At 39.7% G+C, this 27,054-nt stretch overlaps 1 protein-coding gene across 3 annotated transcripts in view; it reads left to right on the top strand.

The window, feature by feature from the left end:
* The window catches only part of cacna1ha (calcium channel, voltage-dependent, T type, alpha 1H subunit a), a 274,075-nt gene that overhangs the window by 39,313 nt on the left and 207,708 nt on the right, over nt 1-27,054 (top strand). For all 3 annotated transcript variants that reach the window (XM_072559908.1, XM_072559909.1, XM_072559907.1), the window contains exon 5: nt 17,701-18,010. In XM_072559908.1, coding sequence (XP_072416009.1) covers nt 17,701-18,010 — 310 coding nt within the window. The remainder of the gene's footprint in view (nt 1-17,700; nt 18,011-27,054) is intronic.

The following is a 27,054-nucleotide window of genomic DNA, read 5'->3' as shown; positions in this document are numbered from 1 at the left end:
CCTTCTAAACTCTTCCTATTCATATATCCATCCAGATTCCTTTTAAATGTTGGTAATTGTACCAGCCTCCACAACATCCTCTGGCAGCTCATTCCATGCACACACCATTCTCTGCATGAAAAATTGCTCCTTAGGTCCCTTTTAAATCTTTCCCCTCTCACCCTAAACCTCACCCCAGGAAAAATACCTTGTTTGTTTACCGTATCCATGTCCCTCATGATTTTATAAACCTCTATAAGGTCACCCCTCAGCTCCAGGGAAAACAACCCTAGCCTATTCAGCCTTTTCCTATAGCTAAACCTTCTGACCCTGGCAACATTCTTGTAAATCTTTTCTGAACTCTTTTCAAGTTTCACAACATCCTTCCTATAGGATTTTTTTCTTCTATTAGAATTTAGTTGGAATTATGTAGCTCATGTACTGCATTGTTTTACTTGTCTGTAGATTTTGTAGCTGTCACAATTTCTTTCCTCTGCTTCTCCCCTTTGTCAACAGTTTATATTTACACTTAGCTTAATCTTCAAATAAACTGTTGTTTTCTTTCCCCTATTTCAGTAAGTTACTGGTATTTTTTTAAAATTACAACAGACACTATTTAATTTTTATTCCCTAAGGAAATCCTGACTACTTAGAGAATCATATGGCATGTAAATGAGTGACATTTTCATTAAAATCTTCAAACAAACATTCATTGGAATGTGATAATCTGCATAGCTCTTTGCAGTTTCAACCTCTTTATGAAAGCCAGATTGTGGGTGTCTCCCTTTCCTTCCTTTCAACACTGAGACACAAAATAACTTTGGCTGATATTAACAAAGTCTGGGATCAAACCTGTTATGTGAGGCATTTTGACAGTAATTTATCTGTCTGTAAAGTGAGGATGGAATCATAAATAACTTGTGCCACTTCCTGGCCAAATAAATCTTGTTAAAAATCAACATGTTGGAAGTGTAATTATGCCACTGCTGCAAAGTTCTCAATACCATGGAGAAAGTTAACTGCTTAGCAACACTGTCAAAGTACGATAAACCCCAAAATGCTTTGCTCAAGATTCAAGCTGAATCATACAGGTTATAAAGTTCTCAGATTAATTTCTGCCAAGCCCATTTGTCTCTATGGGAACAGTGGCATAATTATTCTCAGCGCCTCTAGGGTATGAATGAAAAACTGTCAGTCAGGATTCCAGTTTCTGCTCACTCACTATCATTGAAAAGTACACGTGGACGTTTTGAGAATATGACTCATATGTTTGGAGCAGATTGGATGATTTTAGAGACAGAGCTTACTTGTTTCCCAATAGGAAGCTCAAATATTATATAGAATCTATGGCATAGAAACAGGTTATTTGACCCAATTAGTGTGTACTAGTATTTTGCACTCAGACATCCTCCAAGGCCAATTACTGAACCTCTTGTCTGCCCTTTCCTTGTCTGTCATCTTAATATTATATGTATATTTGTATATAATAAATATCAAGGCTCTTCTTAACTACATCAACATGATTTGCCTCAATCATTTCATGTAACAGATGGTTAGGCATTGCCAGTTTTTAATGCTTGTAAAAGGAACACTCTTTGAAATCCATACTCTGGACTAAGACTGAGTTCTTATAGTTCACAGTATCCCAGGGAAATTCAGGGACATTTAGAAGGCAACACTTTTGCCAGTGCAATGCAAAAGTAAACACTGATCAAAGAAAGCATCATTTTCTTATGATGTTTTTATTTGAATTACAGGACTTGGTTAGATCAATCTATGACATTTGTATTCAAATTCTCTGTCAGACTGAAAAGGTTGTAATCTTGTACTTGTGACAATTGTAAGTGAAATATTTTGGAAAATCTCAATCCAATTCCCAAGTGGCATCACCCAACAAGTATAAAGCTGTCTTTAAACTTGGCAGGATTTGCATTAACTTGGCAATGTCACTCAAATTTAGAAAAATTGGCAGTTTAAGCAATGGCATATTGGCACAATGGGTTGTGTACTGTACATCTGTTAGTGTGGTTGGCACACTATCAGTGGAACTGTCTTACCATACAATACTTGATCTTTGAGCAATTGACATTATCAGTGGATACAGACAAAGCAGAAACATCTTGTTTTCATTTTACAGTGCTATTCTTGTTGTGCATGCTAGATACACAAATATCCATAGATTCTATGTGATGAAAATGTAGATTTTGTTGAATATTCAGTCATTTTTTTCATTTAAATTCCTACTTTTATTATCATGCTCTGTTCTCTTTTAAGTCCAATTTCTTGAGTTATAACTACTAATATTTATGTTTAAATTGTGTAATTGAAGACATAATGATTCCCTTTTCAATGATTGTCTGTGTCATTGATTTGTTACCTCAAGGTAAGGTTCAGAAAGGCAATGGCTATTTCAAAAATTAAATCTTCAAGTTCTGAGAATGGAGAATGTTTGTTAAAAAAAATCTGAATACAAATTGCATCATCTTAAACAGTCTGTAATTTTATGATTCTACCTAACTCCTAAAGTTACATCTTAAACAGGTTGGGCTGAAGCCCCAGAATAGGCAGTTGAACTGTTTTCTTTTACCTGTAACTAAGGAAAAAGTAAAATTATCTTGAGATCTGAATTAGAGTTTGATGATTGGTCTATTCTCAGTATGAATTAATTCAGAGATAACCAACAAGAACACAAGTTGACATATGCAGATTTGCATTTTCCTCTTGATGAATTGCCCCTAGTTTTAGGATGGAACATGATCATTAGAATCCCATATAAGAACCAGTATGAAATAAAGTCAGTTTCATGTTTTGTTATGTACAAACTCCTTCCTCTTCTCAGGAGAATTGTTTTTGTGTTGAACGAATAAGGCATTTTCCAAGTTTGTATAAGAAAGATTAAATATTATGCGAAGAATGTTACCATTCACTTACATTTCCACACAGTATAAAGCAGCACAACTGCTTGAGGTACTAATTATCTGCTCTCGCGACACAGAATATTGAACATTCTCAATACAAGGTAGGCCATCATTATAGCTTGTCTCAGTGTAAAGAAGACTAAACACAGACCTATGATTAGAAATACCAAGCAATCATTAAAATGTCACTTGCTACTCACAAAAAACTAAAATAAAAAGCAAAACATATGAACTTCCTTTATAGAAAATTTCCTTTAAGGTTTTGTGATAGTTTTCATAAAGCATGTAGCTGAAACCTGTGCAATTACTTACCATCTTGTACAAACTGGCAGAAAACAAAGAAAATTGCCAACAATAATTCTTGCAAGTGGTACATTAGTTTGTAATCTCCTGCATAATCCTTTGTGAAGGTAAATGCATCTTGAGACAATACAATGAGCGTATTTACATTATGCTTTTCCTTGACATCAGAAGACACTAATACCATTGCTATCTTATCAGCTATTACCAGGAAAAATCTGTGCATTAAACATTTAAACTGAAAGCCATTATTATAGGACATTCTACATTTTTACATATAATACTTTTTCCTAAATTCCTAAATTATCCAGGATATACAGTGAATAATAACTTGTACTTAGACAGCACCTCCAAGGTATTCAACAGGTCACCATTCAAAAAGATCTAATGGGGAAAATGACTAAAGGTTTAGTAGGCATTCATCTGCTCCATTCCTTTGTTCAAGAAGGTTGTGTGGATAAGTCCAGCAATTATTGATCAATTAGTTTAACTTCAATGGAGGGGAAGCTTCTTGAAACAAGTATTCGGGATAGCATGTTACTTTATAGTAAGATTCTGAGGCTATTACTGAACAAAGAGATTTTGGGTGCAGGTTCATATTTCCTTGAAAGCAGAGTCACAGATAGGCAGGCTAGTTAAGAAGGTGTTTGATACCCTGGCCTTTATTGGTCAGTGCATTGTGTATAGGAGTTGTGAGGTCATGTTGTGGCTGTATAGGACTTGGGAAAAGTGAGGACTGCAGTTGCTGGAAACCAGAGTTTAGATCAGAGTGGTGCTGGAAAAGCACAGCAGGTCAGGCAGCATCCGAGGAGCAGGAAAATTGATGTTTCGGGCAAAAGCCCTTTGTCAGGAATAGAGGCATGGAGAGATAAATGGAGCAGGGGGGTGGCTGGGGAGAAAGTAGAAAAGAGTACAATAGGTGAATGGTCATGGGGATGGAGGTGATAGGTCAGAGAGGAGGGTGGAGCGGATAGGTGGGAAGGGAGATTGGCAGGTACGACAGGTTATGAGGACAGTGCGCCTATTGTACTCTTTGCTACCTTGCCCCACCCTCCTCTCTGACCTATCATCTCCATCCCCACGCCTATTCACCTATTGTGTCCCTTACTACCTACTCCCCAGCCCCCCCACCCCATTTATCTCTCCACCCTGGAGGCTCCCTGCCTCTATTCCTAATGAAGGGTTTTTGCCTGAAATGTCGATTTTCCTGCTCCTCGGATACTGCCTGACCTGCTGTGCTTTTCCAGCACCACTCTGATCTAAACTGTAGAGGACATTGGTCATGCCACTTTTGGAATACTACATTCAATTCTAGACTTGCTGCTATAGGAAGGTTATTGTGAAAAGATTCACAAGGATGTTGCTAGGTTTGGAGGATTTGAGCTATAGGGAAAGGCTGAATAGGCTGGGGTTATTTTCTGTGGAGCTTTGGAAACTGTGGGGTGACCTTAAAGAGGTTTATAAAGTCATGAAGGATATGGTGAATAGTCAAGGTATTTTCCCCAGAGTAGGTGAGTCCAAAACTAGAGGGCAGAGAGTCATAGAATCATAGGGATGTACAGCATGGAAACAGACCCGTCAGTCCAACCCGTCCATGCTGACCAGTTATCCCAACCCAATCTAGTCCCACCTACCAGCACCTGGTCCATATCCCTCCAAACCCTTCCTATTCATATGCCCATCCAAATGCCTCTTAAATTTTGCAATTGTACCAGCCTCCACCACTTCCTCTGGCAGCTCATTCCATAACTATACCACCCTCTGTGTGAAAAAGTTGCCTCGTAGGTCTCTTTTATATCTTTCCCTTCTCACCCTAAACCTATGCCCTCTAGTTCTGGACTCCCTGACCCCAGGGAGAAGACTTTGTCTATTTATCCTGTCCATGCCCCCCCCCATAATTTTGTAAACCTCTATAAGGTCACCCCTCAGCCTCCCACACTCCAGGGAAAATAGCCCCAGCCTGTTCGGTCTCTCCCCATAGCTCAAATCCTCCAACTCTGGCAAAATCCTTGTAAATCTTTTCTGAACCCTTTCAAGTTTCACAACATCTTTCCGATAGGAAGGAGACCAGAATTGCATGCAGTATTCCAACAGTGGTCTAGCCAATGTCCTGTACAGCTGCAACATGACCTCCCAGCTCCTGTACTCAATACTCTGATCGATAAAGGAAAGCATACCAAATGCCTTCTTCACTATCCTGTCTACCTGCGACTCCACTTTCAAGGAGCTATGAACCTGCATTCCAAGGTCTCTTTGTCCCGCAACACTCCCTTGGACCTTATCATTACGTGTATAAATCCTGCTAAGATTTGCTTTCCCAAAATGCGGCACCTCACATTTATCTGAATTAAACTCCATCTGCTACTTCTCAACCTATTGGCCCACCTGATCAAGATCCTTTTGTAATCTGAGGTAACCTTCTTCACTGTCCACTACAATTCCAATTTTGGTGTCATCTGCAGACTTACTAACTATACCTCTTATGCTCACATCCAAATAATTGATATAAATGATGAAAAGTAGTGGCCCCAGCGCTGATCCTTGTGGCACTCCACTGGTCACAGGCTTCCAGTCTGAAAAACAATCCTCCACCACCACCCTCTGTCTTCTAATTTTGAACAGTTCTGTATCCAAATGGCTAGTTCTCCCTGTATACCGTGAGATTTAACCTTGCTAACCAGCCTCCCGTGGGGAACCTTGTTGAACGCCTTACTGAAGTCCGTATAGATCACATCTACCACTCTACCCTCATCAGTCCTCTATGTTTACTTCTTCAAAAAACTCAAAACTCAATCAAGCTTGTGAGACATGATTTTCCATGCACAAAACCACGTGTTGGACTGAGGGGTCTGTTTCCTTGCTGTACATAACTATGACTCCAAGAAAATGATTTTAGAATTAGTATTCACATTAAAAAAACTGACATGTTTAGGGAAATCCATTTTTGAAAGGGGAAATCGTGTTTGACTAACATTCTAGAGTTTTTTGATGATATTAACATGAAAGGTCAATAAGAAGAATGCTGTTGATGTGATGTATAAGGACTTTCAAAAGGCATGTGATACAATGCCATACAGCAGACTTGTGAGATACATTGCAATTCAGAGAATAAAAGGAACAGGAGCAAAGTGGATACAAAATTGACTGAATGATGGGAAACAAGGTAGACATCCATGGCTATCTTTTTAGTCTTTAGTCGAATTCCCCAGGAGTCAGTTAGGACCCTTGACTTTATGTATAAATTAACAATCTTAGTGTTGAGAGGTCAATTTTATAATTTGCAGATAATATGAAGTTTGGAATCATTGCGAACTCTGAAGATGACAGTACAGAACTTGTCAGTAGAGTGGACATATAGGTGGCAGATGATGTGGAACATGGAGAAGTGTGAGGTGAAACATTTTGGTCAGAAGAACATGGACAGAAAATATAAAATAAGAGATAGAATACTTAAGGGTGTTTAGGAGCAGGGACCTGAATGTATTTAGACATATATCACTGAAGGTGGCATGACAGAGAGAGCACTTAGTACCATGCTGCCCCTGTGAGGGTAGATTGGAGAAAGTGGGACTTCCCTCCTTGTAAACAAACCTAAGAAGCGATCTGACAAGTCTGATTTCAAAATCATGATGTCTGCATAGAGTATTGAGAAATTTACTGTTTGTAAAAGCGTAGAGAACAAGACGGAACAGATTTAGTCATTTGCAAAAATAGCAATTGTGATGTGCAAATTTTTTTAATCTGATGAGTCATTTGGGTCTGGAATGCACTGCTTAGAAGTTTGGTGGAAGCACAGTCGCTGTGGCATTGAAAAAGGCATTGGAGGTTATTTGATTAGGTAAAATGTACAAGGGTATGGGAAAAGGCAGGAAAATGGCAGTAAATCATAATGCTTGTTTCTGAAGCAGTGCAGACACTATGGACTGAATTGTTAATTCTGCACTGTAACAATTCTATGATTCTGTGATATAGTAATGGAAGAATGTAATAATATTGGAGGCACCAATCTGGTGGCAAGAAAAGGGTTCAATGGCAAAGTTGTGCCCCAGGAAAATCTGTCCAGTATCAAGGCACCAGTCACTTAAAACTGGCTCCACTGGGCTGGACAGGTAGGTTGCTTTCCTGACACCGGATTCCCAAAGCATCTGCTGTACCTAAAACGCATTCACAATGGATGATTTCCATGTGGACACCTTAATCGTTTATGGACATTCTCAAAGCAACCTTCAAGAGGTCAGACATCCCCATCAACTTCTGGGAGTCAATGGCTTGTGACTGACCAAAGTGACAAAAGATCATTCCACAATGTCACTGATCGCATAGAGAGACTTCAACAGGAATGTGTAGAGGCAAAGTCAGGGCATCAGAGTGCACAAACCTCCAAACAACCAATCTACCCCACCCTTCAAGCATCACATGCCCTGAGTCTGGAAATCACCCACTTGACTTATCAGCTATCTCAGAACCCATAAAACCAGAATGGAAGAAAGTTAATCTTAATCGTAAGGGACTGCCTAAGATTCAAGATCATTAATATAGCAGTCGTAATAATCTTGCTTTTGTTCTGCAGTGTCCTTGTGTGTGACCTGAGTCAACTATTGATGAATCTTACCATCAAGGGACTATCAGAGAATTAGTTGTGCCACTGCACAGTAACCCTTGCTGCTTATCTAATCATGAATAGAAGATTTGACATTTTGCTCACGTATAAAATTATAGTAATAATAAGTTATTTATTAAAATTTATGAAGAAGATCCAGCCATCCTTGAAGCAAATGAACAAATGACATAGCAGTTGTTTTTCTAATTGCAAAAAGTTAATTCTGAAAGTAAGTGCCTCACTGATACCAACGTGGCTTAAACAGAGTCCATGTGGACGGTATAAATGTGGAGTGTGTACGTTTAAATACAATAAGAAAAATGTTAAAGTTTTCTTAGTTGTGAGGGAAAATAATTTTTTTGTTAATTAATTCACCATTAGAAAAGAATTCTGAGATTTATTGTTGGAGTTTAGTTAAAGTGTAACTTATGGCCCAAGTAATATATGAAGCCTATAAAGATATCTAGCCCTTAGTTAATTTGGAAAATTCCTGGTCAAAGAAACCTTGATTATAATACATCATGTTTCTATATGCAATGTTCATTTTACATGCATTTAAAAAAGAGAAATATTGCATATTTTTAAAAATTACTTCCAAATGAACAGAGATGCTTTGCTAAGAGGCTTGTCGGTAGCTCCACAAGCAAGGCTCTATTTTTGCAAGTTCGTTTATCCTATATTAAAGTCACAGATGTAGAGTTCAGAAGGGTGATATTAAATATGCTTGGAAAAATAGAAAATCTGATAATCCAACTTTGAGTATATGAGTGAATGGTTATCGTTACCAATGGCATGATACTATAGTTGCTTGTGGTAAAAGCTTTAGTGAGAAGGCTGTCAAAAGCAGACACAAAATTTGTTAAACTCAACAATGATCCAGTAACTCAGTTAATTTATCTAATAATTCTGAACCTTTCAGAACAGTGTATAATTTGTAGATACTTTGAACAGCAGTAGCATAACTGAAATTGGTTTTGTCACCTCCAAGTTGAAGAATTGATGATCATCAAGGATTCCATTGTCGAACAAGATCTAATTGCTTCCCTTATTGCAAGAAGCTTGTGTATTAATAATGGTTTTAAAATAGTGGTCTCTTCACTTCCTGCCAGCATTAATCCACAATTTTGACAGCCTGCTGAAACTCTGAGACTCATGCAGGAACCATTTAGACAATATGCATAGTGTGTGGAACTGTGTGCTTTCAAATGGAGTTGAAAGTACATTCGAGCAGATAACAGCAAGCATACATTATGTTTCTCACAGCCTTTGAAAATGACTTCCTTTGAAGTAAACACTTCGTCACTTTCTCTGTTGAATGGAATTTTTCAAAATATTCCTGCTGAGGTGGAGTACAATAACAAGTTGAGCAAATGGCGCATGCATATTCCTATAATAGATTCTGAGTGAACTGCAACATTTTACACAAATTTAAAAATTATAGAAGATTTGATATTTTGTCTGTGCTAAATTCATTACTTAGATTAAAGTCAGGTGCTGTGGTTCACCTCGGAAAATTGTCTGAAATCCTGCTATTATCAGCAACCCCTGCTGCAACTCCGTACTTGCTGGAACCAGGTGTCATGTCACGCTGGTGAACCCTTCTGTTAATTAAACCAAACACCCAGAAAAGCTCACATTGCCTTATAATCTGTTAAAATATGAGTAACAGAGAGCTCCCAAATTCGACTATTTAAAGAAAATAATATCAATTTATTCTTTAACTCTGAACATGAAAATTAAACAACAGCTATTCACAACTCTAAGCCTCCTTTTCTCTTAACTGTTTATTATCTGCCTCCAACTCTATAACAATATACTGTTCCAATAAAAACAGTTATTAAAGTTATGTCAACTTAATTTCAAAACCATAAAGTGGCTGTCATCTGCGGTGTCTGTCTTCTTCCGGCTGACGACCCCCCCCAGGTTGTCTTCTTTCTTTTTACTGTGAAGATGTTTCACATGAAAAAGATACCTTTGATAGTATTTCAATCTTTTGGGTCTCTCTCTCTCTCTCTCATACGATAGCAGTTACTCTGTCTGACTTTCAACATGCCTGCTTTTTTTACACCCCCAGTATTGGATCATTTCATTGGTTCGATGTTGGCAAAATAATAAATTCAAACGCGATTGGGTTTTAATATCCTGGGGCATAATTTAAACTGGTTAAATTCGAATTGTTATCAAAACAGCAACCAACTCAGGTATCCATTTCACAGCCAAATGTTGCATATTTTCAATTTTCCAGTACACTATGTGATTGCTAGCTAGTCATCATAGGTGCTTGTTTGCTATCAGTTCAGAACAGCATTCACTCTTTCTTAAAGGTGCAGTATATACCTTCAACTTCATAACACAGGTGATAAAAGGGTTGGTCTGTATGATCACATAGCTTGCATCTATTGCCTGTGCAGTCATATTCCAGCAAAGACTTCAGGCCTTCAGATCAAAAAATAGGTAGTTACTAAATAGAATGTTCATAGAAACAAAGGCCTGAATATGAATTTCAAAAAAAAATCTTGAGTAAATTGTGGCACTGAACAGTTGAAATTAAAACTAAAGGTGACAATATTCTAACTTGAAATTAATTTTGGGCTTCCTACTTTTCCAAACCTGGAATATGTTGGAGACCGGATTGTAAATAAATTTGCAGGCACTCATGTGATGTAAGAAACTAGCAGATAGAGGTACGATAGAGCTTTTACATCCTCATATTTATTTATTTGGAAAGGAAATATTTGAAGGTGTGTGGGGAAATAGCAGGACAGTGGACGAATTAGATAGTTATCTCAAAGAGGGCACCCTAAATCAAATGCTGTTTCTTTTCTGTTGTGTGACTTATGCAATCTGATTTTGGCTTCTTCCATTTTACTTGATATCCACAATGCTGATCAATCAACCTTCCTCTGGGGGATAGGGATTTTACCGTAGTGTATGTGGATCTTGGCCTACAGTCAGTCAGTCTGGGTTTGTGAGATGTCCATCCAAATCATCATCTATATGAATGCCATCTTGTACCTGCAGCTCAGCTCTAGGGGCTTGCTGTTGTATAAGCAGTGGTTACAAGGATAGATGCAACCATAAGCTCTTGGGGTTTTGAATGGTCGGAGTGGTGTAAGGTGGGGTGGAGAGAGACAAGCTCCAAAGGGGCAGTAAGATCTCAATGGCTAGGAGCTCCAGGGAAAGTTGGGGACAGTAACTGCTGGCAAATTAAAGAGGAGATACTAAAGGATTACAGATCCAACAAGGATGACAAAATGGTGAGGATGTAACAGAATAGGGAGGAGCTGGTGAGTTACTGATACTTGAATGACCCAAGACATAACTGAATCGCACATGCTGAAACAGTATCAAAGTTACTGCACAACATTCTAACAAAGTAGAAATGGCTATAGCTGAAAAGTTTTTCTGCTGGAAGGGTTTGCAGAGTTGCATCACATTTTGGTGAACTGAACTGACCTCAGATTAATCAAAAGTCCAAATGATGGACAATCTATTTCAGCTGCCCAAAACTGTAGGATTGCCAACATAACAGTATTCAAATAATCACATACCAGTGAGATCTCAAACACTCAGTGATCTAAAGAATATTTTGCCCAATTCTCAACACATTGCAATCTCTGAACTATACAGTAAGTAATGCAGCAAAGAAGGCAAAAATGATCTAGCAGCTGCACTATTGGCATAAGCCAAAGATCTCAAACAATACATGTTCTGTCATTCTGGAGTGATGCCACAGCCATCCAAGGGGAGGGAGTGAGCAAAAGCAGAGTTTTAAGTTGTGGGTGACTGTGTCTGGCATCACTGCCATGCCTTGGCCACATGTGACTGGTTCTGCTTCACCTTCTCTGAAAGTAATCTGGTTATTGCCAATGAGGCTGGTAAGGTGCCCTGATATGCTTTCTGAACCCCAGGCAATGCACATTCCAACCATGGGCATGTCATTTTGCCAGCAAGGAGTTGTCATCTGAAGTCACACTGGATGCAGCCTCTGATAGTATGTGTGATTGTTAGGGAGGACCATAACACCTTAAGTTAGAGCAGAAGTAGACCATTTGGCCCATCAAGTCTGTTTCACCATTAATTAGATCGTGGCTGATTATCTTTAACTCCACTTTCCTGTGTTTCCCCCATAACCCTTGATTCCCTTCCTGATTAAAAGTCCATTTCTCAGCCTTGAATATATTTGATTACCCAGCTTTACCTCTATGGTAAAGAATTCCACAGATTGCTTACCCACTGAGAGAAGAAATTCCTCTTCATCGCTGTCTCAAACAGGCAACTTTTAATGTAAACGTTGCCTTCTGGTCCTAGACTCCAATTGGCAGAAATAATCTCTCAGTATCTGCCCTATTAAGCTCCCTAATAACCTTACTTGTTTCAATAACGCCACCTCTCATTCTTGTAAAATCCAATTAGGATAGGTCCAAACTACTCAACGTTTGCTTGTAAAAAAATCCTTCCATACTTGGAATCAACCTAATGAACCTTTTCTGGTCTGCCTCCAATACCAGTATATCATTTCTCGGATAAGGGGACTCAATTTGTTTATCAAATTCTAGGTGTTTTCTCACTTTTGTATAGTTTTAAAAAGGCCCCCCGTACTTTTGTACTCCATTCCCTCTAAAATAAAGGCCAATAATCCATTTGCTTCACCTCTTATAAGCTAAACTTGGAAGCTAGCTTTGTGAATTCATGAATAAGGACCTCCAAATCCCTCTGAGTTTGAACATTCTATAGCCCTTCTCTATTTAAATAATTTTCAGCTCCCCCATTCCTTCTGCCAAAATGCATAAATCTCATATTTTCCTACTTTATATTCTATCTGTCATGTTTTTGCTCACTTAACTTGTTTATATCCTTTTGTAAACTTGGAGTGATCCTCACCACTTATCCACCCATCAGTCTTTATGTTCAAATTGGCATTGTACTTCATCCAAGTCATGAATATAATTTGTAAATAATTGTTCCTCCAGCACTGATCCCTGTGGAACTCCATCAGTTGCCATCTTGAAATTGCTTCTTTTATTCCAACTTCAACCTTCGAATAGTTAGATTGTTTTCTTTATTTATGGTCATCCTTCGTTGTTTTTTAAAGGTTTCCCAGTGGTTTACCACTAATCCTTATATTGTGTGACTTTTTTTTCTTCCAATTTGATGCTATTCTTAACTTGGTTAACCATTTTTGATTAATACCCTCCTGGAATCTCTCTTCCTCACAAGGATATATCTTTGTTGTGAGTCATGAATTATTTTCTTAAATGTCAACAACTATGCTCAACAACTATGTGTTCTGCTAAACTCCTTTCCTAGTCCATTCCAGACAACACTTGCCTCACGTCTTTTTAATTACCCTCATTTAAGTTTAGCACAGTTGATTCTGTCCCATGTGTCTCGCTTACAAACTAAGTATTAAATCCTGTCATGTTTTAGTCGCTATTTCCTGGGGGCGCTTTTTCACTTTGAGATCATTTAATAAAAGTGTTTAATTACACATTACCAGATCTCAAATAGCCTGATTCCTCGTTGGATTGTCAATATATCTTTCTAGGTAACTGTCCCAAATATCCCTGATGAATTTTTCTTCATGGCTACCTTTGCAATATGATATTCCCAATCTACATGAAGATTAAATTCATCCATGATTAATGTACTACCTTTTCTTTTAACAAACTTTCATTATCTCCTGATTTATTCTCTGTTCCATGGTATGATCACTGTTTGGGAGCCTAACTGGAGTAATCCCACCAGTATCATCTTCCCTTTTTTATTTCTTATCTCCACCCATAAGGATTCTGTATCTTTGGATCCAAGATCATTTTTTGCCAGTAAGTGTATTCCATCTTGTATTGACAAAGACCCCACCACTAGGAATATAGTTCCCTCCCACCCCTTTCCGCCTTCCACAAAGACCGTTTCCTCCGTGACTACCTGGGTTGTAGGGGGTCCACGCCCCCCTACAACCCACCCTCCCATCCTGGCACCTTCCCCTGCCACCGCAGGAACTGTAAAACCTGCGCCCACACCTCCTCCCTCGCCTCTATCCAAAGCCCTAAAGGAGCCTTCCACATCCATCAAAGTTTTACCTGCACATCCACTAATATTATTTATTGTATCCGTTGCTCCCGATGCGGTCTCCTCTACATTGGGGAGACTGGGCGCCTCCTAGCCGAACACTTTAGGGAACATCTCTGGGACACCCGCACCAATCAACCACACCGCCCCGTGGCCCAACATTTCAACTCCCCCTCCCACTCTGCCGAGGACATGGAGGTCCTGGCCTCCTTCACTGCCTCTCCCTCATCACCAGACGCCTGGAGGAAGAACGCCTCATCTTTGGCCTCGGAACACTTCAACCCCAGGGCATCAATGTGGACTTCAACAGTTTCCTCATTTCCCCTTCCCCCACCTCACCCTAGTTCCAAACTTCCAGCTCAGCACTGTCCCCATGACTTGTCCGGACTTGTCCTACCTGCCTATCTCCTTTTCCACCTATCCACTCCACCCTCTCCTCCCTGACCTATCACCTTCATCCCCTCCCCCATTCACCTATTGTACTCTATGCTATTTTCTCCCCACCCCCACCCCCCTCCAGCTTATCTCTCCACGTTTCAGGCTCTCTGCCTTTATTCCTGATGAAGGGCTTTTGCCCGAAATGTCGATTTCGCTGCTCGTTGGATGCTGCCTGAACTGCTGTGCTCTTCCAGCACCACTAATCCAGAAAGCCACTCAACACCCTTTCCTTCCCACCTTCCATCTATGTCTCTATAATGGCTTTAAGATATACCCAAAAACCTCAATTTGTACCATTGATTCATTTATTTTGTTCCCAATACTTTGTGTCTTTAAGTAAAGGGCCATTACTTTTATTTCCTTTTTGCCATTTTTCTCCCTTTGATGCTTTTACTGCTGTTCTTTCCCTGTTTGTATGCTCTGTCCTTTCCTGTCCCACTCTGGGTGTCATTACTCAAACACTGCTTGCAATTTTGCTGTAACCTTTTGCTTTTAAACCTATGCATTCCCTCTCCAGTACCCTCACCCCTCACCTAGCTGAGTGACATCTTGAAAAGACTGAGTATTCCCTATGAATGAGCTTCCAGTATTACAAGGTGTACAAATGTTAACATTTCCCTACTACCCTGACCTTTGAGAAGAGCAGACATCAACAATGCTCCCTGGCTTCTCCAATGCTGATCTCCCCATTGGCGCTGGACCAGTCTTGGTTTTCACCCACCAGCTAAACTGCATCTTCCTGGAATGAAGTGAGGATTGTAAGGGGCTCTGTCTGTCTGGGTCCTTTCCTCCCTATTGTGTACCAGCTTGTCCTGCAGTAAAAGAAAGGGAAAAGATGTGTGTGATGAAAGTGTGCTCATGGGCTCTTGATGAGCATGCATAATCTTTCCAGGAAGTGAATCCTCTCTAGTAAATGAGTAGAAAGTGTTAGAAGATTGTCAGTATACTGAGTGTAAGCACTTCAATGCACACATGCATGTGATGTTGAGGTGGTTGTGCCCATGTGACATGACTGTGCCGCGGTAGAGTTAAATAAAGTGAAAGCTGTATGTGTATGAGGTTACATTATGAGAAGACGTGGTACTTAGCCTTGCCAAGCATAGGGAATTGTTGATTCTCTTCCTGCATTGGATGCCACTGCACTGATACCTGCTGGAGGTGTTGACCTCATGTATAAACTGTTATTGACTAGGTCAAACCCCCTTAAAATATTTCAAGAAAGTAGTCTGGACCCTAACGTTCCTCGTTGTTTTAAGCAAGTGTGTAGTGGATTTTCCAGGAGTGAGGCAGCTGGCTCAACAGTTTAGTTTCAAACAAAACAGAACATATTTGCAGGAAACACTAAAAAAAAATACAGAATAACAACCTATCTGAAGACCCAACAGATTATCCTAACTTCATGATGCTGTCCCAAATATTTGCAACAATCCCCGTGAACACCCCTTTGCAAAAAAAATGTAAAATCATATACCGATTCTTACAGCAAAGATGTCAGAGAGAGGGAGGATCAGCATGGACCTGCTTCGTTGGGTCCAGCAGCTTCACAACTCTGCTTGCTAAAACCAAACCACCGAGAAAAGCTGAGAGAACTGACCATTACCCTTTCGTTGTACAAGTGTTTTTTTTACCTTGAAAGCATGCTCAAGTGTTTAAACCCAGACCTTTTGGAATCACTGTTTTTATGACCTCTCTGAAGAGAAAGCCAAATATAGCACAACCTTGTTAAAGAAGCAGCATTATTACAAACCTGAGAACAGACAGTCTGGGTCTGATGGCAGGGCCTTTTCCTTCTATAGGGGAACAAGCCTCATTTCTGGCTCAGATGATTTGGAGTAGATGCTCAATGAGGTCTCATTAAAGCATAGAGTCATCTGTTAAGGCTTGACAGAAATCTCTGGTAAAAACAATGACTGCAAATGCTGGAAACCAGAGTCTAGATTACAGTGGTGCTGGGAAAGCACAGCAGTTCAGGCAGCATCCGAAGAGCAATAAAATCGATGTTTCGGGCAAAAGTCCTTCATCAGGAATACAGGCAGAGAGCCTGAAGGGTGGAGAGATAAGAAATCTCTGGTAGTGTGTGGTGGCAAAGATCAATGTCTGAGGGATTAACTGGTTTGTAGCAGGGAAATGGATGTCTCAATGTCTTTTAAATGTGTCTCCAGAATCTTTGAGTTAGGGCTGTACTGGTGGGGATAGGAACATCTGCCCACCACTCATATGTGGTTCACTGTCTAAGTCACCCTAGAACCCACTTGAGAAGTCCTCACTTTCTCCTATGAAATGAGCAGAAGAGTTTGTGATTACTCTGGAGCACTTTCTACAGGCAATGGAAGATGTAATTGGATTAGATTCCCTACAGTATGGAAACAGGCCCTTCGGCCCAACAAGTCCACATCAATCTTCTGAAGAGCAACTCACCCAGACTCATTTCCTTACCCTGTATTTACTCCTGACTAATGCACCTAACACAATGGGCAATTCAGCATGACCAATCCACCTGACTTGCACATCTTTGGATTGTGGGAGGAAACCGGAACACCCGGAAGAAACCCACACAGACAAGGGGAGAATGTGCAAACTCCACACAGACAGCTGCCCGAGGCGGGAATCGAACTCGGCTCCCTGGTGCTATTGGGCAGCTGTGCTAACCACTGAGCCACTGTGCCGCCCTAAATGTGACACCATCTGTGGTGATACTTTAACTCCAAAATGGAAAATCCCATTCTCAGTCCCATGTGGGCGATAGACACTGCACACTAGTTCAGAAGAGCTGTTGTCTCAAGTGCCAAATATGGAACATGGAGAATACTGTTGAACAATGTTTGCATTATTCTCTAAATCAGGTTATTACCGTCCGAACACAGGTCCAAATGTTACAAAAATCCTTCCAAGTGCATGACTTCCAGCACAAAGGCATTAGGTACCTGCAAACACAATCACCTCAAATCCCTTATCATTCTGATTGGGGAATTTATCATTGCTCCTTCACTCTCACAAGAATTCCACAAAAAGCAGCAAAGCAGGAACACCCTCACCATTTGAAATACAGTGGTTCAAGACGGAAGCCCAACAGATCCTGTTTGAGGGCAACTACAGATGTAAAATAAATGCTAATCTTGTCAAAAATACCTAGATCTTGAAGAACAATAAAATAAATCTCTAACATTTATGCTAACAACCCTTGCTTAGAAGAAAATGTTTTAAAAACATTGAATTTCATTTGAAACTGTAAAACTGAGTATCCATTTTATGATGCATACTTTAACAATAAGGGATGTGTCCACAGTTTTTCTTTGTTTGTGAATTATGACCTTTCTGTCTTAATTTACCAAATAATACTAAAGAAATAATTACACCATTAATACAGGCTAATTCTCTCACTTTATTTTTTAGGTATTACAATGTTTCTTTACCTCCAAATTATCAGATAGAAGGTGATGAAACTCCATTTATTTGCTCACTGCCACGGGACAATGGCATGCAGAAATGTCAGGACCTTCCAAATTTGAAAGAAAATGGAGCCGAATGTTTTCTTACCTTGGATTCTTACAACCACCCAAGATATAGTCTGGAAATGAACAATGCAAGTGGTTGCATAAACTGGAATCAATATTACAATGTGTGCAGAACGGGAGATGTAAACCCACATAAGGGTGCCATTAATTTTGATAATATAGGATATGCCTGGATTGCCATTTTTCAGGTAAGGTCCCTTATCATAAATATTTATTTTCCTATTCATTTTTTTTAGACATTTATATAAATAAGTTACTCCTATTACAATTTAATCCCACGTGACTAAGTTCTATAGTCTAGGAACAATTTGGGAATACCACTAAGGTTATGATAACAAAGTCTTTCATGTTAACTTTTCAATGGTATAATGAATAATTCAGTTTTACTAGATTCAAAGCAAATTTGACTATAGTTGAGACATTGCTTATGTGTCTTTCGCCGTGACATTCATGTGACTACTATGGAAACTGTAAAAGATCATAGAATGAAGGCTGTTAGATTCAAGGAGCTGGTCATTGTTTGATTCCATTAGTTTTCCTGGTATTTAGCTCATGGTCACAATTGTTGTAAGTTTTTTTTTCCCTTATGCCTGTTGATTGTCTACAATGCTTTCTGTGTCTTCTGCTGTGAAAACAGATACAAAAGGCAGATTTTTCTAGGGGTTTGAGCATGTGGAAAATGGCGAGATTTGTGGCAAAAGTGGATGAGAAATCCGATGAAGGCTATTTCAAAGTCAGCAGTATCCCACTCCATGTTATATACTTTTGGAGAGTTTCTTGCTAGGCAGCAGTGACTTGCCAATCAGGGAGACTTATTGCTTGTCAAACGCTTTGTTGATGGTCCAAGGTGCCTCATTAATATTCAGATTTCTGTCTTACAAAACTCACCCAACAAGGTAGATATTGAGACAACATGTCATGGAAACAGAGTGAAGACTTGGCACCTTCAGCTTGCTGATTGCTACATAGGACCTCGATGATGGACGTTGGCATCTGATATGTTACCACCTCAATGAACCCTCATAGCATCTCATGGCACCGTCTCTGATCCACTCATAAGACCTGTCTGCACTTTAATATTGTACCTCTGGCTGCACAGGCAGCTCTCATTGTAATGCTGCTGCAAAGACACTATGCTCAAGATATGCGCTTAGCTCATGGACTGGTCCAGGCTGCGTCTCTGGGCTCTTTGCCTACTGACGTAGTCCACATTGAGTTTAATCCTATATGATGCTTACAGCATCTCTGCCTTGCATTGCTTATTTTTAATGCCTCAGCCAGATGTATTGGGCTCTCATCGAGCGCGGGAGCTGTGGTTTACGAAGGAAGTGGAATCTCTGGTCAAGAGGAAGAAGAAGGCTTATGTTAGGATGAGATGTGAAGGCTCAGTTAGGGCGCTTGAGGATTACAAGGTAGCCAGGAAAGACTTAAAGAGACAGCTCAGAAGAGCCAGGAGGAGACCTGAGAAGTTGTTGGCGGATAGGAGCAGGGTAAACCCTAAGGCCTTGTATAGGTATTTAAGGAATAAAAGAATGACAAGACTAAGATTAGGGCCAATCAAGGATAGAAGTGGGAAGTTGTGTGTGGAGTCAGAGGAGATAGGGGAAGCACTGAATGAATATTTTTAGACAGTATTCACTCTAGAAAACGACAGTGTTGTCGAGGAGAATACTGAGATACAGGCTACTAGACTAGGTGTGATTGAGGTTCACAAGGAAGAGGTATTAGAAATCCTGCAGAGTGTGAAAATAGATAAGTCCCCTGGGCTGGATGGGATTTATCCTAGGATCCTCTGGGAAGCCAGGGAGGAGATTGCCAAGCCTTTGGCATTGATCTTTAAATCGTCGTTGTCGACAGGAATAGTGCCAGAAGACTGGAGGTTCCCCTGTTCAAGAAGGGGAGTAGAGACAACCCAGGTAATTATAGACCAGTGAGCCTTACTTCAGTTATTGGTAAAGTGTTGGAAAAGATTATAAGAGATAGAATTTATAATCATCTAGAAAAGAATAATTTGATTAGGGATAGTCAGCATGGTTTTGTGAAGGATAGGTTGTGCCTCACAAACCTTATTGAGTTCTTTGAGAAGGTGACCAAACAGGTAGATTAGAGTAAACCGGTTGATGTGGTGTATATGGATTTCAGCAAGGTGTTCGATAAGGTTCCCCACAGTAGGCTATTGTACAAAATGCGGAGGAATGGGACTGTGGGAGATATAGCAGTTTGGATCAGTAATTGGCTTGCTGAAAGAAGACAGAGGGTGGTGGTTGATGGGAAATGTTCATCCTGGAGTCCAGTTACCAGTGCTGTACAGCAAGGGTCGGTGTTGGGTCCACTGCTGTTCGTCATTTTTATAAACGAACGGGATGAGGGCGTAGAAGGGTGGGTTAGTAAATTTACAGGCGACACTAAGGTCGGTGGAGTTGTGGATAGTGACGAAGGATGTTGTAGGTTACAGAGACACATAGATAAGCTGCAGAGCTGGGCTGAGAGGTGGCAAATGGAGTTTAATGCGGACAAGTGTGAGGAGATTCACTTTGGTCGGAGTAACTGGAATGCAAAGTACTGGGCTAATGGTAAGATTCTTGGTAGTGTAGATGTGCAGAGAGATCTCAGTGTCCAGGTACACAGATCCTTGAAAGTTGCCACCCAGGTTGACAGGGTTGTTAAGAAGGCATACAGTGTTTTAGCTTTTATTAATAGAGGGATCGAGTTCCGTCACCATGAGGTTATGCTACAGCTGTACAAACTCTGGTACGGCCGCACTTAGAGTATTGTGTACAGTTCTGGTCACCGCATTATAAGAAGGATGTGGAAGCTTTGGAAAGGGTGCAGAGGAGATTTACTAGGATATTGCCTGGTATAGAGGGAAGGTCTTATGAGGAAAGGCTGAGGGACTTGAGGCTGTTTTCATTAGAGAGAAAAAGGTTGAGAGGTGATTAATAGAGACATATAAGATAATCAGAGGGTTAGATAGATGGACAGGGAGAGCCTTTTTCCAAGTATGGTGATGGTGAGCACAAGGGGGCATAGCTTTAAATTGAGGGGTGATAGATATAGACAGATGTCAGAGGTAGTTTCTTTACTCAGAGAGTAGTAAGGGTATGGAATGCTTTGCCCGCAACAGTAGTTGATTCGCCAACTTTAAGTGTAATTAAGTCGTCATTGGACAAGCATATGGACGTACCTGCTATAGTGTAGGTTAGATGGTATGACAGGTCAGCGCAACATCGAGGGCCGAAGGGCCTGTACTGTGCTGTAATGTTCTATGTTCTATTTCTTCTCCTTTGCCATGTTGTTTAGCACAACATAGCCAGGAAGCTTGTATTGGTTGCCAGCAGGCTTCAGTCAAAGCAAGGAGTGTAGCCTTCACTTAGGGGTCCTGGCACAGTAAGGCAAGGGCATCCTCCAATTCCAGTTAGAAATAGTCAGCTACTCAGGGCAGTCAGGGTCAGAGTGCTCGCCACATAAGGAATGAGGGAACTCCAGATCCTGCCCACACATCAGATTGTTGTTTTTTCCTCTGTCCATCATGTCCACGACAAATGTCAGAGACAGTGTGGGGGCAGCTCCAGACTGAAAGCTCTTGTCTGGGTGTATAACAGACATGTAAAAATGGCAAGAGTACAAGGAATACCAGTGAGTTCTCGAAATTCTGGTGAGACGCGAGTTGTTATCAGAGTGGCATGTGGTAAGCTGGGGCAGAATCAGACATGAAGAATGCCATAGGAATCGAGTATTTGTAAATGAGACAAGTTTGATAAGATATGGTTAAAAACTTTCTATCCCTGCAAAAAAACCCTGCGCAGCTCTGATTTATCCTAAAAAAGTAAGCTTCAGCCTATAGTATTTATTGAGAGCTTGTAGTAATTTCTCCTTTCCCGCTATTAGTTTCTCAGTCCCATCATTTAAGGGACTAATGTTAACTGTGAGTGAGCTTTTATATACATGTAAAAACTTCTTTTACCATTTGGTTTTATGTGTCTTGCTAGTTAACTCTCATATTTCAATTTCTCACCTTTTTTGGCCATTCTTCAATCTAACATTTTCCAAGCTTCTAAGGTATGACTAACTTTTGCAATATTGCACATCTTTTCTTTCAATTTTGTACCATCTTTGCCTTACTTAGCTAGTCATGTTTGACAAATCATTCTCATAGCAGTTGTGTTTCTCAGTGGAATTACCTTGGTTGTTAGTCATGAAATTTCACTTTGGGTACCTGCCACTGCTTCATGACTGTCTTGGCTTTTGAGCTGTTATTTTATTTCATTTTAGCCAACTCTATCTTCCAGTTCAATAACTTTTATTTAAGTTCAAGACACTAGTTTCAGACCACATTTCACGCCCTCAAGCATTGCTACCCTGCACTATTGCTTTTTCCATTCACTTTAAATTTTCAAATCTGCCTAATCTGAAGTCTTCTGGTGAGTCAAAAGAAAGTCATCCTGCTGGTGCGATTCCTTTTTCCTCTTGTACTGCTTTCCCAAGAATTTACGCTTGTTTCTTTCTCATAATGGATTTTAAGCTATGCATTCAACTTTCTAATCTTATTTGTCCAACGCCAGTTTGCTCATGGGTCATTGTGATTCTGTTTTTTAATTTAGTCCTTTGCTGATTATACTACCTCAGCAGAAACTCTTCCATAGACTTAACTATGTTTTTGGTAGTAGATGTACCATGACAACTGGATCTTCCCCCTCCAACTGTAAAGAACTGTCCTTACCCCTGGCAGGAAGCCCATGCTGTTAGTTGTTGAGAATACTGTTAAGTGTTGATCTCTCTAACTATACCACCCCTAGCTCTAACTACATTACTTTGTACTTCCTTCACTTGAGTGGCTCTTTGCACCGTAGTGCCATAGTCACTTTGCTTATCCTACAGTCCCTGTTCTCCTTGACGCAAATTGCAAGAATTTCTAAACCTTATAAGGTGAATGGTAGGCATCTTTTCCCTAGGGAGGGGAATTTCAAGATGAGAAGGCATATTTTTAAGGTGAGAAGAGAAAGATTTTAAAAAGACATAAAGGGCATTTTTTACGCATAGTTGTTCATGTGTGGAATGGACTTCCAAAGGAAACGTGGATGTGGGTACAGTTACAATGTTTTTAAAAAAATTGGGTCAGTACAATGTTGGAGGGATATGGGCCAAGTGCAGCCAGATGGGACTAGTTTAGATTAAAATTATGGTCAGCTTTGATTGGTTGGACCAGAGGGTCTGTATCCATGCTGTATGACTGTAAAAGAGCCTCTTTTGATACCTTCTGGAATGCTATACTTGCCTCACACAGTCACTGTCTCCTGCCCTTGACCATAGGTCGGATGTGTCTAGCCTAAGATTGCCTCCTGGAAGAAATTGTTGAGGTAAATTTTCCTTTACTCATGCATTTAATGGGGCCAAATTTCAAGAATCAGCTCATCAACTCAGAACTGAACTTACTAAGTAGTTGATGCTAACTACAGATGCAGTTGTCATGAATCACATGGTGGTGTCCACCAGTTCTCACATGGTGTCTACCAGTTCACACATGCCACACTTGCAGCTCTTTATGTACCTAATTTGGTTTCAAGTTTATAAATATTATTTAACTGGTTTCTGTGGTTATACCTAGTTATAAGCTAGCTAAACTATTAGATTTAATGCAATTGTTCCCAGTACCAGTTTAAACTACTGCCTGAGTTTAGAGGAATGCAATCATAAGAAAAATCACCTATATGCTCACCTAAATTCTTAAATATTCACGAGCATCTGGAGGGTGAAATAAGATTTTTAGAATAACACCTTTCTCCATCTCTGCACAGAATTCCCAAGTTAGCACAAGTACCTGCATTCCTTGAGGTCTTGTCACACTCTTGTGCTTCCCACAGTTAGACATAATATGTGATATTGCATCAGGCTTTGATATACAATAGTAAGAGGCAAGTTTGACTATGGCCCAAGAGGAATTCCTATACTAAACCAGTTAACCGTGTCTTTGGAAGAGGTGAAGGTCATGTGTAGCCAGTTGGGGTAAAATTAAATGGCAAACTGTACCAGACTTCTGTACCTCTCCTTATGCTTGAAAACAAATCTCACTGTTAGAGGAGCAGCAGCGGGTCATTTGCTGATCTTGCTACCCTATGAATGATTTTTGTCAGGAAGGTGGCCTGACAAAAGCTTATTGCTTTTCATATATTTTTTCATACTTAGATTTAATCAAAGTTCAGTTCATTCCTACTTTCTTTTGGAATTTGCTTCTGAATGACTGTAGGATTATGATCCCTGCTGATATGAATGCTGAACACGTCAAATCTGAGAGTGAAAAATTGAGTTGTTAACTCCTAACGTTGTCTTTGTTTTTAACCATGGAGACCAGTTACTGCAAACATTCACAAGAAGTTGCCTTTATACCTCAAATACAAGGATTATTAAATATGTAGTTTATTCTCTTTATTAAGCAAGCAAAAAATGAATTATATTACTCTAGACAGAATGAAATGTTGAAAAGATTTCATTACTGACACCAAAAAGGATTCCAGTTCATATTATACCTTTCATCCTTGTAATATCTTTACAAAGACAAAAATGTCAGGAAGAAGTTACCACCATCTGCAAACTCAGACTCCTTGCTCAGATTCAGGTTGGTTCAGCTGTAACCTGTTTCCTTTTGCATATTTCTAACCAGTTTCCAGTTTCTGAATGACTGCTTTTTCCCTTCATCTAGTGCCTCTCTCTGAGATCCTTATTACAAACTGCAGAATAAACTTATTAGTACTTTAATATCAGAGCAACTGCATGAGTTCCCTAAATCTCTCAGATGTACGCCATACTGACTAGATTATTTTCCAGGTTGTTCTGTCTTTCTCTGTACACTATTCAACTGATAATGCTAAACAACCAACACAGTTTTATCTCTTTTTTTTAATGCATGTAGCTGTTCATCTCGAGGGTTTAAAAGTTTATAAAATGCACATAAACAAAACAGACATTCAGACTTCGCACCTACCCACAAAACACTCAAAAATGAAACTAAAACGTGTATCCCACTTCTTAATATATAAAATAGGAATTCAATTTAAAAGTTGAACATTGTTTTTAATAATGAAAAGATTTATTCTCGAGGCAACAATTGAAATTAATCCATGGTTTAAGTGGTGGGGCTGTTACCTAAGCTATGAAGTTCAAGGTACAAGCCCTAGTCCAGGGCTTGAGCACAAACTCCAAGGCTAACACTTGTGTGTGATACCAAAGGACTCCTGCAGTATCATAAGCACTGCCTTTCTGATATGTTAAACCAAAATGACATCTGCTTGTTGGGGTCCTTGCAAAAGATCCCTTGGCTCTACAGTATTTCAGTTAAGAGCAAAGAAATTATCCTTCAGTAACAATCACAAAAAAAACCAGTTTATTGGGTCATTATTGAATTTTTGATTGTGGATGCTTGGCACATTGGGCACAGCAGTCTTCCCATTACAACAATGATGACACATCAAAATTACTCATGGGTTATAAAGCACTTTTAGACAACAGTTGTGAAAAGCACCACAGTAGTGCATGATTTTCAATTCTTGTTTGAGCCCCATAATCTTTAGAAGCTAAGAGCAATATATTTCTGAAATTCATGCTTATTGAGTTGGAAGCTCTTTTTCTAAATTTTAGTTCAGAATGATGAGGATGTTGCACAGAGAAAGGCAAATGAAGTGATTAAAGAAATTGGACACGATATAGCCAATTAACTTGTGTTTAACCTCCACCTCAAAAGACCTTGATTATGAAAGGCAGCCTTGTGTAATGTTGGAAATAGGCTGCTTCCTTTGGGTGATATTTATTGTTTCTGAGTTACAGTGGCAGATGAATCAGCTACACCTTAGTTTAGAGAATGGAGAAAGAAACTGGAAACTGGCCCATAAGGACTCTTTAACTCTTTAAAGGGTAATTTTTCCTTAATGAAACCAAGCACCATTCCTGTCCTGCAGCTCACAAAAACTGAAAGGAAATGGAATAGCTGACTGCAGAGATTCAAGGCAGTGCGACAACTACAAATGCTTGAAAGATAATGTTGGGGCAGTGGATGTTTTTGACAAAAGCTGTAGTTTTTCTTGGTATCTAAACAGACCAAACTCTAAAACCTATACTGTTATACTCTAAATACCTATACTCCAAATACCTATACCTACTCTCCAAAACTTATAACCTTTACTGTTTCAAAGGAAAATGAGCTTTGTATTTTTGAAGAATCTAATTTAAATGTATTAGGATACTGACTGGGATCAGAGTTCAAAAGCACTCCAAACTGTGTGAGCATTCCCTCTCAACTGCCTGCACAAAATGAGTTTTGACCATCTCAGCCTCATTCCTAAAATTTATAGATGAAACGATTGATCTCTGTTAAAGAGGCCACAGAATTGGTCTGATTTCAAGGCTAGCAGTGGGGGGTGAGTTTTGGAAGTATGACACATTTACTAGCATGGTTTGGAAGAAGCCTGATTATCTGTGTAGCTGGTATTTTGTTCACAGGAAGGTTGCTTGTTCAAAACAATATGAGAACATAAAGAAATTATTCCAACATTTGTAATGAAGTGCTTTTTCTATCATCTTCACACTCTTCACAAAGCTAAAGTGATAAAGATATAAAAATAGCTGGAAACACTCAGCTGCTCTGACACCATATTTGAAGCGAGGAAAAGTTATGGGATGGTATTTAATGGAGGCCATTGGGGCTTTGCCTGCTGGCTGGAGAGGTGGTAAGAGCGCCATAGTGTCCCTTTTCAGGAAGACCAACTGAATTAAGTGATTCTCAGGCAGTTAGCTGAGATCAAGGACACCGGGAGCAGAGATCCCAGTTGCCAAACATTGCAAGCATTGGCCGCTCTATTAAGCAACAGTGGTGGCTGCTATCTGTATGTTAACCACACACGGCCGATATCATTGTTGAGTCTCATACTACAGGGAAGTGATGGAAAGAGGACGACAACAGCAAGGATAGTGGTGCACTCCACCTTCCCAGAGGAAGGCATTAAATTCCCCCAAATGTGTCAGGGTTTCATCAGAGCTGTATGAAATGTTGACTGAGCAATTTGAAAAGCAGCGTGCATGAATATTCTTTACTGTTAACATTCCCATTTCAATTGCCTACAGTTATGGAATCATTGCGAATTGATTTCTAATTAAACATTTGAAGTTATCCATGAAATTGATCCCTGAACTCATTGGAAAGTTTCTCTACTTTGAAGGTGACAGAGTATCATTCAGTAGAATA

This window comes from Chiloscyllium punctatum, chromosome 40 (assembly GCF_047496795.1).
Source record: "Chiloscyllium punctatum isolate Juve2018m chromosome 40, sChiPun1.3, whole genome shotgun sequence".
In the NCBI taxonomy this organism is placed as follows: domain Eukaryota; kingdom Metazoa; phylum Chordata; class Chondrichthyes; order Orectolobiformes; family Hemiscylliidae; genus Chiloscyllium; species Chiloscyllium punctatum.
Note: the sequence above shows the minus strand (reverse complement) of the source record. Positions and strands in the feature narration are given on the sequence as shown.